The 16,719-nt window shown below is 45.0% G+C and overlaps 1 protein-coding gene across 3 annotated transcripts in view; it reads right to left on the bottom strand.

The window, feature by feature from the left end:
* Window positions 1-313: 313 nt before the first annotated feature.
* Window positions 314-16,719, bottom strand: part of insyn2ab (inhibitory synaptic factor 2Ab) — an 83,369-nt gene continuing 66,963 nt past the window's right edge. For 2 of the 3 annotated variants that reach the window (XR_010908018.1, XR_010908019.1), the window contains exons 4-5: window positions 2,513-2,984; window positions 314-2,389 (exon numbers count right to left, since the gene is read on the bottom strand). Coding sequence is in view for 1 of the 3 variants with exons in the window: in XM_067455283.1 (XP_067311384.1) it covers window positions 2,801-2,984 (184 nt within the window). In the remaining 2 variants the exon portion in view is untranslated. Of the gene's footprint in view, window positions 2,985-16,719 lie in introns of all 3 variants that reach the window. The other variant, XM_067455283.1, reaches the window with a different exon arrangement.

Here is a 16,719-nt window from a genome sequence, read left to right as displayed (position 1 = left end):
CAGTATATTGGCAGCAGGTGTTCTACTGGAGGCCGTCCAATCACAGAGCACGGCTGTGGAGTGTGTGCCAAAGCTGAAGCCAATCAATTTTAGAGAGAAGTGTTGCAACCATCTCATCCTCCAGCTGAGTCCTGTTCAAAGCACTATTCAATCATCTTCCTGAATTGAGTATCACCACCACAATCCACTTTGCAAGAATCCCAAAGCAAGCCGCATTTCTTTAGTCTTACTCTAAAGAACATTCATTGGAACAGGACAGTCCAGTCATAATATTTTGCATCAGTTTCTTTATTGTAAATGCACTGTGGGTAGAAATTGTATAAAATGTAATATTGCACAATATAAATCAATTGCACTTTCTCAAGGTATAATGATGCATCTGTGTTTTGCTACAAGAATACGTTATGCAGGTACTGTGATCCAATTTTTAAAAAAAAAAGAAGATATTGTGAAGTGACCAACATATTATTACTTTTAGATATATAACATATAGTTATCAAAATGCCGTCCAAGTATGAAGGTTCTTGGGCTACCAGCTAAATACAGTGTTTGGCACTGTAGTAAACGTGTTAAAGACATTTGAGTTGTGAATTTCTAATACAAACACTGTTTAAAGCTAAATAAATACTAAGCACAGAGTGTACATAGCCCTCTATGTTACCTGCATTATTATACTTCCCAAAGTGTGTGTTGTGACCGTTTCATTACAAGTGGGCAAACAAGCACAAGATTTCAGTGATTGACTGCCATCATATTCAGATTTAATTGAGCAAATGACATGTCAGCTTGAACAGAGTGCTGTGTCTGTGTTATAGGATAGAGCCTGTATTTGTTGTCTTGTGTTTTGTTAAATTGTGCACTTTCCATCATAAGACATGAAACAATGTTCATCCTAACAGAGGTGTTCTCATGTACATGTTATACATATTGGTACATATTATATGTAACCAATTTCCAGCCGATTTAGTCATATTCTCAAGCATCTTTATGAGACTGACAAATATATTTACTGAAAAATTCACCTAGGTTTAAGGTGACCATAGTTCCCGGTTTTTAGTGTCCCAACTTATATAAAGATGTATTACATATTTCTTCTTTCCTAAATTGTCTTTGCTAGGTGATCATATAAAAGTGAGTAGCAGTTTTCTGTCACGCGAGAATAGCCTAATTAAATGTAGCCATCTCGTCATTTAAATGGGTATATAAAAAATACCATACATTCACAATTCGTTATCAATTAATTTGCGGGATATTAGAGTGCAGAGGAGATCAAGTCAGACTCAACTATGTTAAAGAAGCGTGTTTGTACATTTAAGGAGGATCTTCAAAAAGAGTTTATGCACAGTAAATTAGGAAAAAATAACTTGTATATCGCGTGGTATCGCGCTGAATGACACACACCAGAAGCACTCTCTCAGACTGATGACAAATGGTCAAATACAGACACAGTTGTCAAAATGCCTATCATGTGGAGTATCTCACATAAATACAGTCTGTTATGGCATAAACAGCTCGGTGAAAACCGGATATGTTTGAGTATATTAGATCCTAGAATTCAGTCTTAAAGTGACAGCAGCCTAAAATACCCGTCTGTGTCATTAATGTTAATCAAACAATAAAAGATGTTAAGTACATGTATACATGTTAAATAAACCTACTGTAATTGTCCTATTGTTTGTAATTTGCTTATTTGTTCTTGTTTATATAACAAAACAAAAAAATAAGTATGATATATATCACTTTCATGGAATAACGTTTCTCATAGAATTAAATATTTGGGTTGTGTCCGTCCCATATTTCACCATGAGAAATCTGGTCACCAAACCTAGGGTTCATGTTTATGCTGTAAATACAGTTTCATATTCCCAAGAAAATATTTTCAGGCCTGAAACACATTTTTATGATTATGGCCCATTATTTGATGCACAAATCTATATAATTAAAAGACAATTCACAGTTATTATTTTCATAAATTATTAGTTTCTACTTGTTTTTTTTAAACAGCAACTGTGTAAACCCATTTTCATTCATACATTTACAGCCTAACCATTTCTGACATACTAATTGTACATCCTCAACATTTTTCAAGAAAAATATCTCTACAAAGTCACTGATTATTAGTGCATGCTGTCAACTGATTCTGGTTCACTAGGTATAATTTCATTTATTTTGTCAAAGAACGATAACCAATTTTCATTTAAAACTGAAGAGGTTAGAGACTTTTAGAAAGAAAGAAAGAGACAGAGGTAAATCTCAGCTATCAAATGTACTTTATAACTCTCAAAAGTTTGTGCTTTGCTGATTAGATGTCTTTGATGTATGGCTCCAAAGTAGTTTTGTGGCAAACTATCATTTAGCTTTGAAGTTTCTTGTTGGCTCTGCAGGGTCCCTAAATAAAACAGGATTAATGTAGAAAGGAGAGAGAGAGAGATCTCAGAGTTAAACATTGGAAAAAAATCTGCACGCACGCACGCACACTGCATCTACAGTACAAACAGCCTTTTTCTCTTACCTTGCTAACTTGTCTAAACCGAATGATCATTGTGTAATCCTTTTGGAAAATGTGAGATCAGGTGAATTCAGAAGTTCCCAAACTCAGAGGGTTTATCAGAGGGTCATAATTTGAAAACAACAGTTTTTCCTTACTAAAATCCAGTCCCTCACTGGATTCCATGATGCATGTCCCAAAATGGTGGCAACGGTGAGCATTTCTCCATGTTTATCCATTTAAAGCAGATTTCCACTCGAATTTGCTCATTGTGGTGGCCTGATCAGGTTTAAGGTTCCCCGAATCCAAATGTTATAGGAACCAGAGTTTCCATCGAGCATGCTTCTTGGACTCAGTCTTGGACTTGCGTTTGGGTGTGGAGGTGAACACCTCGTGTGTGTAAGGCAGGGACGGGTAAGACGGCTCTTCTAATGGACACAGTCTCTTCATTAACGGCTGCAGTTTGTCCTCTTGAAGTTTAAAATCTAGTTCCACACTAAAAGAGAAAAAAGGGAATATTTCAGGTGAGAATAATGTAGAGAGATCATATCAAATCAGATTACACTGTCTGAATGGGGGTTATATTAATATCAACAAAAAATCCAATTTGACTCCATCTACTCTTTAAAATTAATTTCCTTTGCCTTATTGTGCCCATTTAATGATGAAAATGGTAGTCAATCAACTTTTTTTTCAAAAAATTTCATCATTTTTCATCAAAATGTAATAACTGCACCACCTCTTAAATAACATTTATTTGTAGCTAACATCACTTACAGGCTGTTTTAATAGCATTAAAATAATATAATGGCTCGTTTCCACCAAGTGGTGCGGTACAGTACAGTATGCTTTGGGATGATAAACCCTAATCCAGCTTGCGTTTCCACCGCCAACAGTACCCTTACTTAAAATTGTGATCAATGTCAAAATCGCACGAAAGCAAACCAAATTATACAGTAACTGACAAAAAATAACTGAAAATGAGGGCCATTTATAGACAGGTTAACTGATGAACAAGACACAGGAACTAATCAATCAACTAATAAATATGACAACAAATGCAAACATGCTTAGGGTATGTGTACATGACAAAGATGTACTTAAAACAGACAACATTGTCAAAACTATCCTCGTTCACACTGATCCGCAAAAATCCCCTTAAAAACGCTGCAATATGCATGCCAGGCCAGTAGTAGGCGTTGTTACTTTGTCAAGAAACACCCCACAAACACATACTACGTATGCGCATGACATCAGTGTTTTCACAAATTCACGTTTTTAAATGGAGAAGGCAAAGGCATGTTTTCAAAACCTTTCAATTTAAAACCTATTTTCAAAAGCTTGCGCTTTCATGTCCCCAAAACGCTGTTGTTGTGTAAAAGAACAGCCAAAATGGTTGAAAACAGTGTCCCTTAGAAACCAAGGAAACTGAAAACGTCTCGGTTACGTATGTAACCCTCGTTCCCTGAAGGAGGGAACGGAGACGTACGTCAGAACTGAACCGACGAATGGGATCTTACTTTAGAGACCAATCCTACTTCGAGCATCTAACAACGAGCCAATGAAATTTGGCATGCGATCACGCATTCCACGCTCCGCCCCGCAGCGCGGGTATAAATAGGAAGTGGAATGGTAGATCAGCGCTTTTCCTACTGAGGAGCCGAAAGGTGACCGGACTCCCAGCGGAAGCACAGCATCTGGCGACGGGACGTACGTCTCCGTTCCCTCCTTCAGGGAACGAGGGTTACATACGTAACCGAGACGTTCCCTTTCAGTCGGTCACGTTCGACGTACGTCAGAACTGAACCGACGAATGGGATCCCTATGGAAAACGCCAGGATGCTGGCCCTTCCAGCGTCCTGCTTGAGCGCACTGCACCGTCTAGTATGGTACGGAAGTCAGGGCTCCAAGCAGGGAGTACAGTCACTGCTGTTTCTGCAAGACCCACTCAGAATGACTATTGGATAACGCTGGGAAAGCGTGCCTACCTCGTGCTTGAGAGAGAGGGTACGCTGCGGGGCCACGTCCTTCAGGGAAGGAGAGGTGGCAGAATACACATAAGGACTAACCTGGCAGGGTAGTGCAACATATGGCAGTCTCTGGGGTGGTTCCAGCCTGACTGAAGGGGGGAAAGAACACGCCCAGAGACGACAGAGCGGGCTCTGTCGAGGGAAAGACACGGGGCTAGCCCGAAGGGTAGCTGATACCGTGGAAGAATACACACATGGGGTTGCCGTGAGGGAACCGCTACATATGGAACCCAGCCTACAGCCACGTTTCACAAGCATACGGGTGCAGGCCTGGCGTCAGACGGTCCGCAACGTCTGACACCGGAGGGGTGACGGAGGAGCTCGACAGGGTTAGCCGGTTTCCCGGGGAACACAACTGGAGACAATAGACGCACGTATCCGGCCCAGAGGGCGGGAGTGGCGTTTCGCAAGCCGACACTTAGAACGGGCACTTAGCGCTCCTGGCCACTGGGGGCGAGGATGCGGGAAGATACCGGCTCTACACGTAAGCTATAGAATCTAGCAAACGTGTTAGGTGTCGCCCAGCCCGCAGCTCTACATATGTCTGTCAGCGAGGCGCCTTGAGCCAGCGCCCAGGAAGAAGCAACACTCCGAGTGGAGTGAGCTCTTACACCGAACGGGCAAGGCACGTCTTGGGACTGGTAGCCCAAGACTATAGCATCCACTATCCAGTGGGCTAACCTCTGCTTGGAGACAGCCTTTCCCTTCTGCTGGCCTCCGTAACAGACGAAGAGTTGCTCTGAGGTCCGAAGGCTTTGGGTCCGGTCAACGTAAGCGCGAAGAGCGCGGACCGGACACAGCAAAGCCAGGGCTGGGTCTGCCTCCTCCGAAGGCAGCGCTTGCAGGTTCACCACCTGATCCCGGAAGGGAGTGGTAGGAACCTTGGGCACATATCCGGGCCGGGGTCTCAGGACAACGTGAGAGTTACCTGGCCCGAACTCTAGGCACGATTCGTTGACCGAAAGTGCATGCAGGTCCCCTACCCTCTTGATCGAGGCCAATGCCGTCAGGAGCACTGTCTTCATTGACAAGATTTTCAGCTCACAAGACGCCAAAGGCTCGAAGGGAGGGCTCTGAAGTGCTCGGAGCACTAGAGCTAAGTCCCAAGAGGGTATCGAGGATGGACGAGGAGGATTTAGTCTCCTCGCACCTCTGAGGAACCTGACGATTAGGTCGTGCTTCCCCACGGACTTACCTTCTACTACATCATGGTACGCTGCTATTGCTGCAGCATATACCTTGAGGGTGGAGGGAGACAGCCTTCTCTCCAACCCATCTTGCAGGAAGGAAAGCACGACACTGATCGAACACCTTCGGGGGTCTTCCCGGCGGGAAGCGCACCACTCAACGAACAGGTTCCACTTCAGAGCATAGAGGCGCCTCGTAGAGGGGGCTCTAGCTGAAGCGATGGTATCTACGACAGCTTGTGGTAGTCCATCTAGAACCTCCGCGTCCCGTCCAGGGACCAGACATGAAGATTCCAGAGGTCTGGACGCGGGTGCCATACCGTGCCCCGTCCCTGAGAAAGAAGGTCCTTCCTCAGGGGAATCGGCCAAGGAGGGGCTGTCGCGAGGAGTGTGAGTTCTGGGAACCAGGTCCGGTTGGGCCAATACGGCGCAACTAACAAGACCTGCTCCTCGTCCTCCCTGACCTTGCACAGAGTCTGTGCAAGAAGGCTCACTGGGGGGAACGCATACTTGCGTAGGTCCCGGGGCCAGCTGTGCGCCAGTGCATCTGTGCCGAGGGTACCCCCGGTCAGGGAATAGTACCACTGGCAATGGGTCGAGTCCGGAGAGGCAAACAGGTCGACCTGTGCGGCTCCGAACTGGTCCCATATCAGCTGGACCGCCTGGGGGTGGAGTCGCCACTCTCCCGGAGGTGTCGGCTGACGAGAGAGCTCGTCGGCTGTCTGGTTCAGCACACCAGGGACATGAATGGCCCGAAGCGACCTCAGCTGCTTCTGACTCCACAGGAGGAGGTGGCGGGCGAGTTGGAGCAGACGACGGGAGCGTAGACCACCCTGACGGTTGATGTACGCAACGGCCGTGGTGCTGTCCGTACGGACCAGTACATGCTTGCCACGCAGCGGCCCCTTGAGGCGGCGGAGTGCCAGATGTACTGCCAGTAACTCGAGGCAATTGATATGCCAATGCAATTGCGGCCCCGTCCACAGACCAGCAACTGCATGCCCGTTGTACGTGGCCCCCCAGCCCGTGGTGGAGGCATCCGTGAATAGCACAGCATGCCTGGACACTTGTTCTAGGGGCACCCCGGCCCGGAGAAACGAAGTGCTGGACCACGGGCTGAAGGTTTGGCGGCAGTAAGGAGTCACTGGGACCCGGTACTGACCGCTCTGCCACGCCCACCTCGGGACTCGGCCATTGAGCCAGCGTTGAAGCGGTCTCATATGAAGCAATCCGAGCGGCGTGACCGCGGCTGCAGATGCCATATGCCCCAGGAGCCTCTGAAAGAATTTCAGTGGGACCGCTGTCCTGCTCTTGAACATATTCAAGCAGTTCAACACCGACTGGACTCGCTCCTCGGTGAGGCGCGCCGTCCGGTTGACCGAGTCCAGCTCCATACCGAGATAAGAGATCCTCTGTGTGGGACAGAGTTTGCTCTTCTCTCGGTTGACCCGAAGGCCCAACTGGCTGAGGTGACTGAGCACCAGGTCCCTGTGTTCGCACAACTGGTCCTTCGACTGGGCTAGGATCAGCCAATCGTCGAGGTAGTTGAGAATCCGAACGCCGCGTTCTCTGAGTGGAACAATGGCTGCCTCCACGACCTTCGTAAAGACGCGGGGCGACAGGGACAGCCCGAAGGGCAGGACCTTGTACTGATATGCTTTCCCCTCGAACGCAAAGCGTAGGAACGGTCTGTGTCGAGGGAGAATAGACACATGGAAGTACGCGTCCTTCAGGTCGATCGCTGCAAACCAATCCTGGGGACGGATGCATTGGAAAATGCGTTTCTGCGTCAACATCCTGAACGGGAGCTTGTGCAGGGCCCGATTCAGAACTCGCAGGTCCAGGATTGGCCGTAACCCACCCCCTTTCTTGGGCACAATGAAGTAGGGGCTGTAAAACCCCGTCTTCATATCGGCTGGAGGAACCGGCTCGATCGCGTCCTTCGCCAGTAGGACCTCGATCTCTGACCGCAAGACTTGAGCATCGCTGCTTCGCACGGAGGTGAAGAGGATGCCCTTGTACTTGGGTGGCCGGCGTGCGAACTGAATCGCGTAGCCGAGTCTGATGGTACGGATGAGCCAGCGAGACGGCCTGGGGAGACCTAGCCAGGCCCCCAGAGACCGTACAAGCGGGACCAACGGCACCACAGACGTGCCCGGGGTGGGGCAGCGAAGCGGAGTACTCTGGCCCGACTCGGGAGGCCCGGAGGCGGCCCGTAGTGTTGCCTGAGCACTCCTGGTTTGGACAGAGAGTGGGTGAGAAGGCCCGGGGGCGTCCTCGGAGCCCACTCTGCTGTCCACTGCCCGGAGGCAGGGAAGTGAAGCACTCAGCCCCGACCCGGAAGGCCCGTGGGCGGCCCGGAGTGTTGACTGAGTGCTCACAAGAGAGGCAGTGTGTGGGTGAGAAGGCCCGGGGGCGTCCTCGAGGCCCACACAGCTGCCCCCTGGCGACGGGAGGGTAGGAAAGGAGTGACAAGGCCCGTGGGCGTCGCACACTGCCAACCTGACCCTCTTGGGGCCCAGAGAGAGAGGAAATTGCTCTTTTGGTGAAAATGTGGGTACCGCTGGACTCCGGAGAGCCAGCGGCAGAGATGTTGTGACCAGTGTTGCCCCCCCGGTCCTCCTCCGGGGGTGTGGGAGGGATGCGGACATCATCTCCCTCAGAGCAGCTCCTCTTCTCCCTGGGCTGCCCGTCTCAGGGCCGCTTCCCCTTACGCTTGCCGGCAGGTTTGGCGGGCCCTTGGACGGGTTGACGGCCCCCTTGCGTCCGGCGCCCTGCTTCGCGGGTGGAGGCTGCTGCTTGGGCTTGGCAGGGGCGGAGGCGGACGCTGGAGGACGCCCTCGGCGACGAGCAGACTGGGGGGCTGCCCCGGGCGGCTGGGTGGAGGCAGCAGCGGGCCGCCGGGGCAGGATGTTTTTGATGGCCTCCGTCTGCTTCTTGGCCACCGAGAACTGCTGGGCAAAGTCCTCGATGGCGTCGCCGAAGAGGCCGGCCTGACAGACAGGGGCGTTTAGAAACCGAACCTTGTCCGAATCCCGCATGTCTGTCAGGTTCAGCCACAGGTGGCGTTCCTGGACCACCAAGGTGGACATCGCCCGACCCAGGGAGCGGGCCGTGACTTTCGTCGCCCGGAGGGCGAGGTCCGTCGCGGCTCGCAGTTCCTGCATAACTGCCTGGTCGGAACCACCCTCGTGCAGTTCCATGAGCGCTTTGGCCTGGTGGACCTGCAGGAGCGCCATGGCATGCAAAGCTGATGCAGCTTCTCCGCAGGCTGCGTAAGCCTTGCCCGTCAAGCCGGACGAGAACTTACACGCCCGGGAGGGGAGACGCGGGGCGTGCCTCCAGTCCGCAGCGGTCTTAGGACACAGGTGCATCGCAACCGACCGCTCGACTGGAGGGATCCCCTCGTAGCCCTTAGCTGCACCACCATCGAGAGTGGTGAGGATGGAGGAGTCAGTCGATCGCTGGCGTACGCTGTACGGCGCTACCCAGGACTTCGTGAGCTCCTGATGCACTTCCGGGAAGAAAGGCACCGGGGCGGGACGCTGAGAACCAGCGCGACCCGTCCCGAGAAACCAATCATCCAGCCGCGAAGGTTCGGGACGTGGTGGAGGGTTCCACTCAAGCCCGACACTTGCGGCGGCCCGGGCAAGCATAGCCGTAAGTTCCGGGTCAGACTCGGGCAACGCTGTCACACCCGAAGGGGGCAACGCAGCCGAGTCTTCATCCTCGGAACCCATTAGCTCATCCCCCGATGCAGCAACCGACATCTGGTCCTCCGCCGGAGCCCCAAAAGAGACGACTGGCGCTCCACGTGGGAGGTCAGCGCGCCCTTCCGGAAGCTCCACCGGTACAGTGGAGGGGGGAGGGGCCCGAGGAGCCGTGAGACCCGTCGGGTTTACCCTGACCGACACCCTCAGGTCCCCACCAAGGTCATCAGCCAAAGTAGTAGCCCTCTGCTTTGCAGCTGGAGGACCACTAGATCGGGGGATGGACGATGGTGTTCCACCTTATCTGAGGTACTGGAGACGGGACCGCAACACTGCAATGGACATATTCCCGCAATGGGAACATGTCTCATCCACGAACGCAGCCTCAGCGTGCTGTGCGCCCAGACACGAGAGACAACGAACGTGTCCTTCAAGCGGAGACAGAAATCGACCGCACCCAGAAACACACGGCTTGAATGACATCTTGAAAAAGACGCAGGGTCAAACCGTGTTGCTCTTTTGTGAATGGAAGTTTGCTCTTTTAGTGCTGAAGCACTCAGGGAGATGACCGCGGCTCCACGCAGTTCGATAGTGCAAGCCTGCGTGAGCTCTCAGTGATATGTATGTGTGAGCGCCCAGCGAACCAACTGTAATGTGTGTGTGTAAGGAAACGCTCAGCGAACCAACAGCTCTTTGTACACTCTATCACTGAAGTGGACGGTCTCTCGCTGACGCGCCGTATCACCCGCACTGGCAAACTCTTTCACAGGAATGTTCTCGACTCGTAGTCAGAAAGCTCTTCGTAGAAACAGCAATGAAGACTGTTCGGCTCCGAAGTAGAAAGCGCTGATCTACCATTCCACTTCCTATTTATACCCGCGCTGCGGGGCGGAGCGTGGAATGCGTGATCGCATGCCAAATTTCATTGGCTCGTTGTTAGATGCTCGAAGTAGGATTGGTCTCTAAAGTAAGATCCCATTCGTCGGTTCAGTTCTGACATACGTCGAACGTGACCGACTGAAAGGGAACTGAAACTGTTTATACAAAAATTTTTATGCGTTTATTTCATTTACATGACAACTGCGTTTTGGGAGTCTGAAAAGGTTTTTGAAAACTATACTGTTATCGTCTCAGTGTAAACTACAAAAACGTGAATTTGTGAACATGTTGTACATCATACAGATGACATTGCCGACTACTGGCCGTTTTGAACAGGGATCATTTTGACAATCTTGTCGTCTGTACATGGGACACAAAGGAATAACTTTTTTGTTTTTAGACCATCGTTGTCGTGTAAATGTACCCTAAAAATCAACGAAACATTAAATGAAACAAGACTTCACATTGCAATAATATTATATAAAAGTGTTTTAAATTATTTGTTGTTTGTAATTAGATTGTGTTCACATACATTTCACAGTATTACTTTTTTTTACTGTATTTTTGATAAAATAAATGCAGTCTTGATGAACAAGAGACTCCTTTCAAAAAAATAAAATCAATTCCAATCGTCAAATAGCTATTTTGCCACTGTTTTACACTATTTTAACGATCTTTACCCAATCCATAAAAAAATATTTCACAGTTAAAAATCCTGTTTTACTCTGAAAAACCTAACATTATGAAAGTACATTGAGGTGCAAATGCTGTTTCATGTCCGAGTTCTGTTCCTGACCTCTAACATCATGACTAAGCTGTTTAGCTCCGTCTCAGTGTATATGTCTATGTATGGCTTTGACTGTCCTCACACAGCCGTCTGACCTCGTCTTCCCTTTAAAGTCATAATCCCATGACAATCAGATGATTCCTGATGATTGCAGTGGCTAAACTCCCAGATTAACCGTCAGAGGCAGCTTTAATCTGATCTAAATGAAATCATTCACAAAGCAGCGTCTGACTCAGTGTAAAGAACAGAGACAGACAAACCAATCACACACAACTTTCACTTCCCTGCACTACAAATGAGTGCATTGGAAATCAATGCTGTTTGACTCATCAATTACATCCATTTATATTAGATTTGTGCCAAAAAAAGAGTCAATTATGTTTATCTACTTCGTTAAACTGAGGGTTTATTTGGTTTGCGGTATAGAATGCTTCATATATGACAATAAAGCAGTTTGGCTTTCATTTTGAGGTGTCATGAACTGCTTTTTTATTTTTTTATACTGTTTATACTGGTCAATTTATGACGTTTGCATGGTTTTCACATTCAAAAACATCATAAATAATAAGTAATAGGCTATTTTCTACACTGGTTTTGAGGCTCTCTCCTGAACGTTGTGTTTTGATGGGCGTGCCACACTGGACACTTAGAAGTAAACGGCCACGTAATGAGCTTCAGCTTACTTGTTAGTACACGGGAGGGACTGTTTTGAAAGCGGCAACCAGAATAATTATCTGACAGGGCTCTCAAAATGTATTCATCAAACAAACACAATGATTTATCTCTCAAAACACACACTCTCAAACACACACTCTTCCAATATCAAGTCAACAAAGTGAACAACGCAGATCAAGAAATGCATGTTTTTTTCACTATTTAAGATTCACCTGCCTGCCGATGGGGTTACGTTTTGGTAGCCCGTCTGGAAAACACACAGCCCCGGGACGTTGGGCTTTGTGAGCCCTGGCCCATACATGTCCGATTTGATCCTGAATTGCAATGAACCAACAAATAAAGAATTCTTCAGCCTTTTACAGCATGCTAAGGTATGTTCAGTTAGACACATACACATAATCAAAAAGATCTGTAACAATGCAATACTATCACTTTTTTTTTTTTTTAAATCACCTTTCTAATACGCCATTGATTTGAGAGCCTCGTTTTCTGGGCCTGGTGTCTATAAAAGCTTTTCTTTTACTAACAAGTAAGTTTTCAGCTCTGAAACTTACAGGAAAATCTTATATTACCATGAACTTATATATATCAAAGGCTCAACGGAAAGCTGATTTATCGATTCATCACCCCTTTAAAGTTTTTGAACAATGCACACATTTTGTTTGATTAAAGGCCGCTATGGTGAAATGCATGCATTAATGTTCAGTTCATTATGACATTTTAAAGCCTTTAAAATGTTTATGCTTTAGCACACATCCACATAAACAAACTCAAAACCAAGGACCTTTTCCCAATACATACGTACTGTGACAACAGAGCACGCCAAAAACAGACCAAAACCCGCGGAGACAAAGTGATCTGCATCTCATTTTAAAGTTTGCCCTGGATTTTCACAAATGATCAGAAAAAAACTTCTCTGGCATGGTATATTTAGAAGCTGCAGTGTTTGGTTTGTCTATTTACAGAACTTGTGATAGCGCAGCGATTCTCGGCAGACTCTCTGAGGGTGAAAGAGAATGGAACAACAGTGTGTTCCTGCTCCAGGTTGAGCTAAACTACACTCAGCAATTAATCACAGGACAAACCTGAGCAGTTACCTCGTGTACACTAGCAACAGGGGGGAGTGAAACATATGGGTGGCGGGTGAACAATGCACAGCAAACAATTGCAGAATCTGCAAACCTGGCACAAAATAAAGAGGATGTCTTAAGGTTATCATGCATTCCAAGAAATGTTCTTCGTTTTAACATACTGTCAAAAATTGAATGCAATTTTATTCACAGAAATTCAATTTGCCAACTGAAAAATTAAGATGTGATTATGTGATTTTTTTTACAGTGCAACAAATGCTGATTATCAGTTCAATTCATTCTCAATTATAGCCTGACAAGCCAGACCCACATCAAGATGTTTGGTCTGGAAACTCACCATAGACAGGGCTCAATCCGAGGGGCGGGATAAACGGTTGTCTTTCAAACTCCCTCTGCACGCGATAGGATAGCGCTACAACCAACCAGAGCAACGAAGGTGAAGCAGAGCTAGTTGATAGATTAAACTTTTGCCGTATCCGGTCGGCAAAACTCTGAACACATCTTCCTTTCTTAAGAATGACTTCAGTGCCGCTCTTTGTTCTTTTCTCCGAGAAAAGCTTAACTTCAAGACTTCCAGAGTTGCGGTCAAAGCTGATTCGAAAGACAGCAGTTCACAATGCGACTCTATACACAATGTGATTGGCCCGATCAGAGTTTGCCGTTTACAGCTCAGAAGTGTGTTGAGAGTTGCTAGACGACACTCGCGGCAGATTAGATTTGCTGCCGCTAGGGCGCGTCTAGATTTCTAGGCTAACTCAATACTCATTCCAAGCAAATATGATTTTGTAATACTGATAATGAAAATCAATATAGAAAAAACTAAATATAAAAAACTATTTTATGATTAGGCTATATTAATTATATTATATTTATTATATCTTTAATCTGTTTCTAAAAATGTTTTTGTAAAAAGTTAAAATATTAATATTGTGCAACATTTTATCAAAACGCAATTTATACATTTAAATAGATATTTTGACTTAAATTTGAAGCTGCAGTCCATAACTTTTTTGGGTTAAAAATGATCCTAAATACATTTTTGAGCAACTATATAAACAGACATAAACAGATGTTCAAAAATATCTGCTTACCTTAGCTCGATTTACAACGGTAAGCATATAATAATGTTTTTAATTCCAGTGGTACTGGTGGATTTCTGCGGGATATTCAAGCATCTTTGCGTCATTACGTCACATCTGTACACATTAAAAAGGAGTCATGGCTAGCAGGCTATATTGTGAGTGAGGATGTTGGTGGTGGAGATTTATAGCCTTTTCTCACAGCACTTGATATAATTAAACTTATCAATGTGATGGTGGATCCAGAAAGGGCCAAATGACAATTTGGACATTTACCTATTGTAAAATGCAAGACTTTCGGAGTGGCTACTGAAAAAAAGAGACATTTGAAAACAAAGTATAATTTGCATGGTTTGACTATGAAAAGCGATAGTTAGATTGAATCATTGCGATTTATTGCAGTGCTTTTCTCCCTTTAGTTGGTCAGAGCAAAAGATGACATTCTTATGTTGTCATGCTTTCAAAAAGTAGAATCTGTGTGTCTGAATGACAGTATCCACACCGGTGTGGTGACTGACAGCCGCACAGTCTTCTCAAAACATTGGATTCTTCCGCGCTGCTCATCCGAGGCACAATTTACATAAAGTTGATATTTCCGCGATTAACTGCAATTGCGGATTTCGAACAGAGATGGCGACAAAGAGGAAAAAACTTGGACTGCAGCTTTAAATAATTTGAAGCCTCTTAAGTTTCTTAAAGGAATACAGTAGTTCACCCAAAACTCTGATCATTCCAAACAGTTATAAAATTTAAATATTAATATTGTGCAACAGTTTATCAAAAAGCAATTTATACATTTTGAAATACATTTTCATTAAAATGTAAATAATTCGAAGTCTCTTAAAGGAATAGTTCACCCAAAAACATGTATGGTGTAAAATACTATAATAATAATAATAATAATAATAATAATAATAATAATAATAATAATAATAATAATAATAATGTACATTTAATGTTCTTTAAAAAGAGCAGCAATTTATTTACTTTAATGTATAATTTAGCAAAAAATAAATAAAAATAAAGGAATACTTCACCCAAAAACTCTTACTATATGTCATTCTAAACCTTTATAGTGAAAGTTTGGGAAAGAGCAGATTGGACTTTGTGCAAAATGTCTTATGTTCCATGGGAAAACAGTCATATGGGTTTGGAACCACATGAGGTTGATTAAATACATTTTTCATTTTGTATTAACAATCCTATTGGCTTCCAGTAAATTCACAGGAATTTAATTTAAATTGATTTTTAATAAACCGCTCTGGGTAGGTGAATGTTAAAATAATACTCCAGCTGTTAATATCAAATACAAGTGACCCCTGGTTCTTGCTCAATTATTTGCTTCACTGCTTTGCTGTAATGCAGAAACATACACACACATAAACACATACAGTCAAACTCAGGGGACCGTAGACATGGAGCAAAATATTTAATCACAGTAACACTGACATTATCCTTTGAACAGGTACACAAACGTTAAGCTGTGAGCTTCAGTCAATGACAGGGGACAAACCCAGCATGCCACAAATAATAGCGTAGGGGAAAAAACTGTAATAAAGAACAATCTTGGACACAACAATGTCAAATATTATGTTCTAATAGGAGTCAAGATCACAATTGATTTTAGAAGGAGGCCTAAAGGTTTTTATCCAAGCGGAGGCTGGTGCGAGAGATCAGATGGATCATTTCTGAGGGTTTTACAGAAGTGAGTGGATTATTATCATGCTCTGTCTGTAATTTTTTCTTGAGCGGCACCATTGTCCATCCCCGCTGTGCGCATTGCTTGGTATCTCTGCCACTTCTTATTCAAACTATACCTGCTTGCGTCCATTTGTCTGGATTCATGTGGTGCTGCGTGGACAGGTCAGCCCAAGGTTGTGCTGAAGGACAGCCCTGTCATCTGACTGATGGCCACGGTGTACTTGCAGCCGCATGTACACTTATCCTGTCCACTATGCCACCAACAGGCATCATAATCAGCACTTCCTCCTTGGCTGCTCTCCCGACTCAGGGCAGGAAATGAGATTTTTGGCAATCAGACAATCAGACTTCCTCTTGTCTTCTGTTTCCTCTCCTGTTTTGTAGAAAAGAACTGATCTGCTCATTAGTGTCGAGTGCAGAACGCAGTGTTCAGCACCAGTGAGCACCGGCATCCAAACGCAAAAATCTTCACTCTCTGGGTCAATCGCATTATGATTATTTTTATCATATATATTTAGGGGTACAAATGTTCTTTTAAATAAATATAATGAATAAAATAATATTATTATTAATAGTAAGATATTTAAAGATAACCAATAAAAAAAAACAATTCTGAATACAATTCTGACATTGTTGTATACTTTCCAAACTTTTCACTTTAAAAGTCTCTAAACCTTTTTTAAATATTATTATAAATCAAAATAATAATAATAATAATAACAATAATAATAATAATAAAGCAGGAGCATTTTGTTAAACACAATATTTCAAGGCCCCCTTTCATGTAGGCTATGATATTTCCAGTATTTCCATTGTGTAATTATGGATTTTTTTAACAGAAACTGAAACACTGATATTAACTTTTTAAACTCTCTATTAACTCTTTTTTAAATGCCAGCTACCGCCAGCTTTTTTTAATTTATTTTTTTAGGTAATTTATATATGCAATCTATCAAAAGAAAGAATAGACCATCTACTACGTTCTCGCTTCAACCAATCACGTTGAAAAACAGAGTTACGACCCTATGGTTATGACACAATAGTTCCAGCATTAAACCCCATTCATTTATGTCAGTGTAGGCTATCTCAAGC

Source organism: Pseudorasbora parva, chromosome 10 (assembly GCF_024679245.1).
Source record: "Pseudorasbora parva isolate DD20220531a chromosome 10, ASM2467924v1, whole genome shotgun sequence".
NCBI lineage: Eukaryota > Metazoa > Chordata > Actinopteri > Cypriniformes > Gobionidae > Pseudorasbora > Pseudorasbora parva.
Note: the sequence above shows the minus strand (reverse complement) of the source record. Positions and strands in the feature narration are given on the sequence as shown.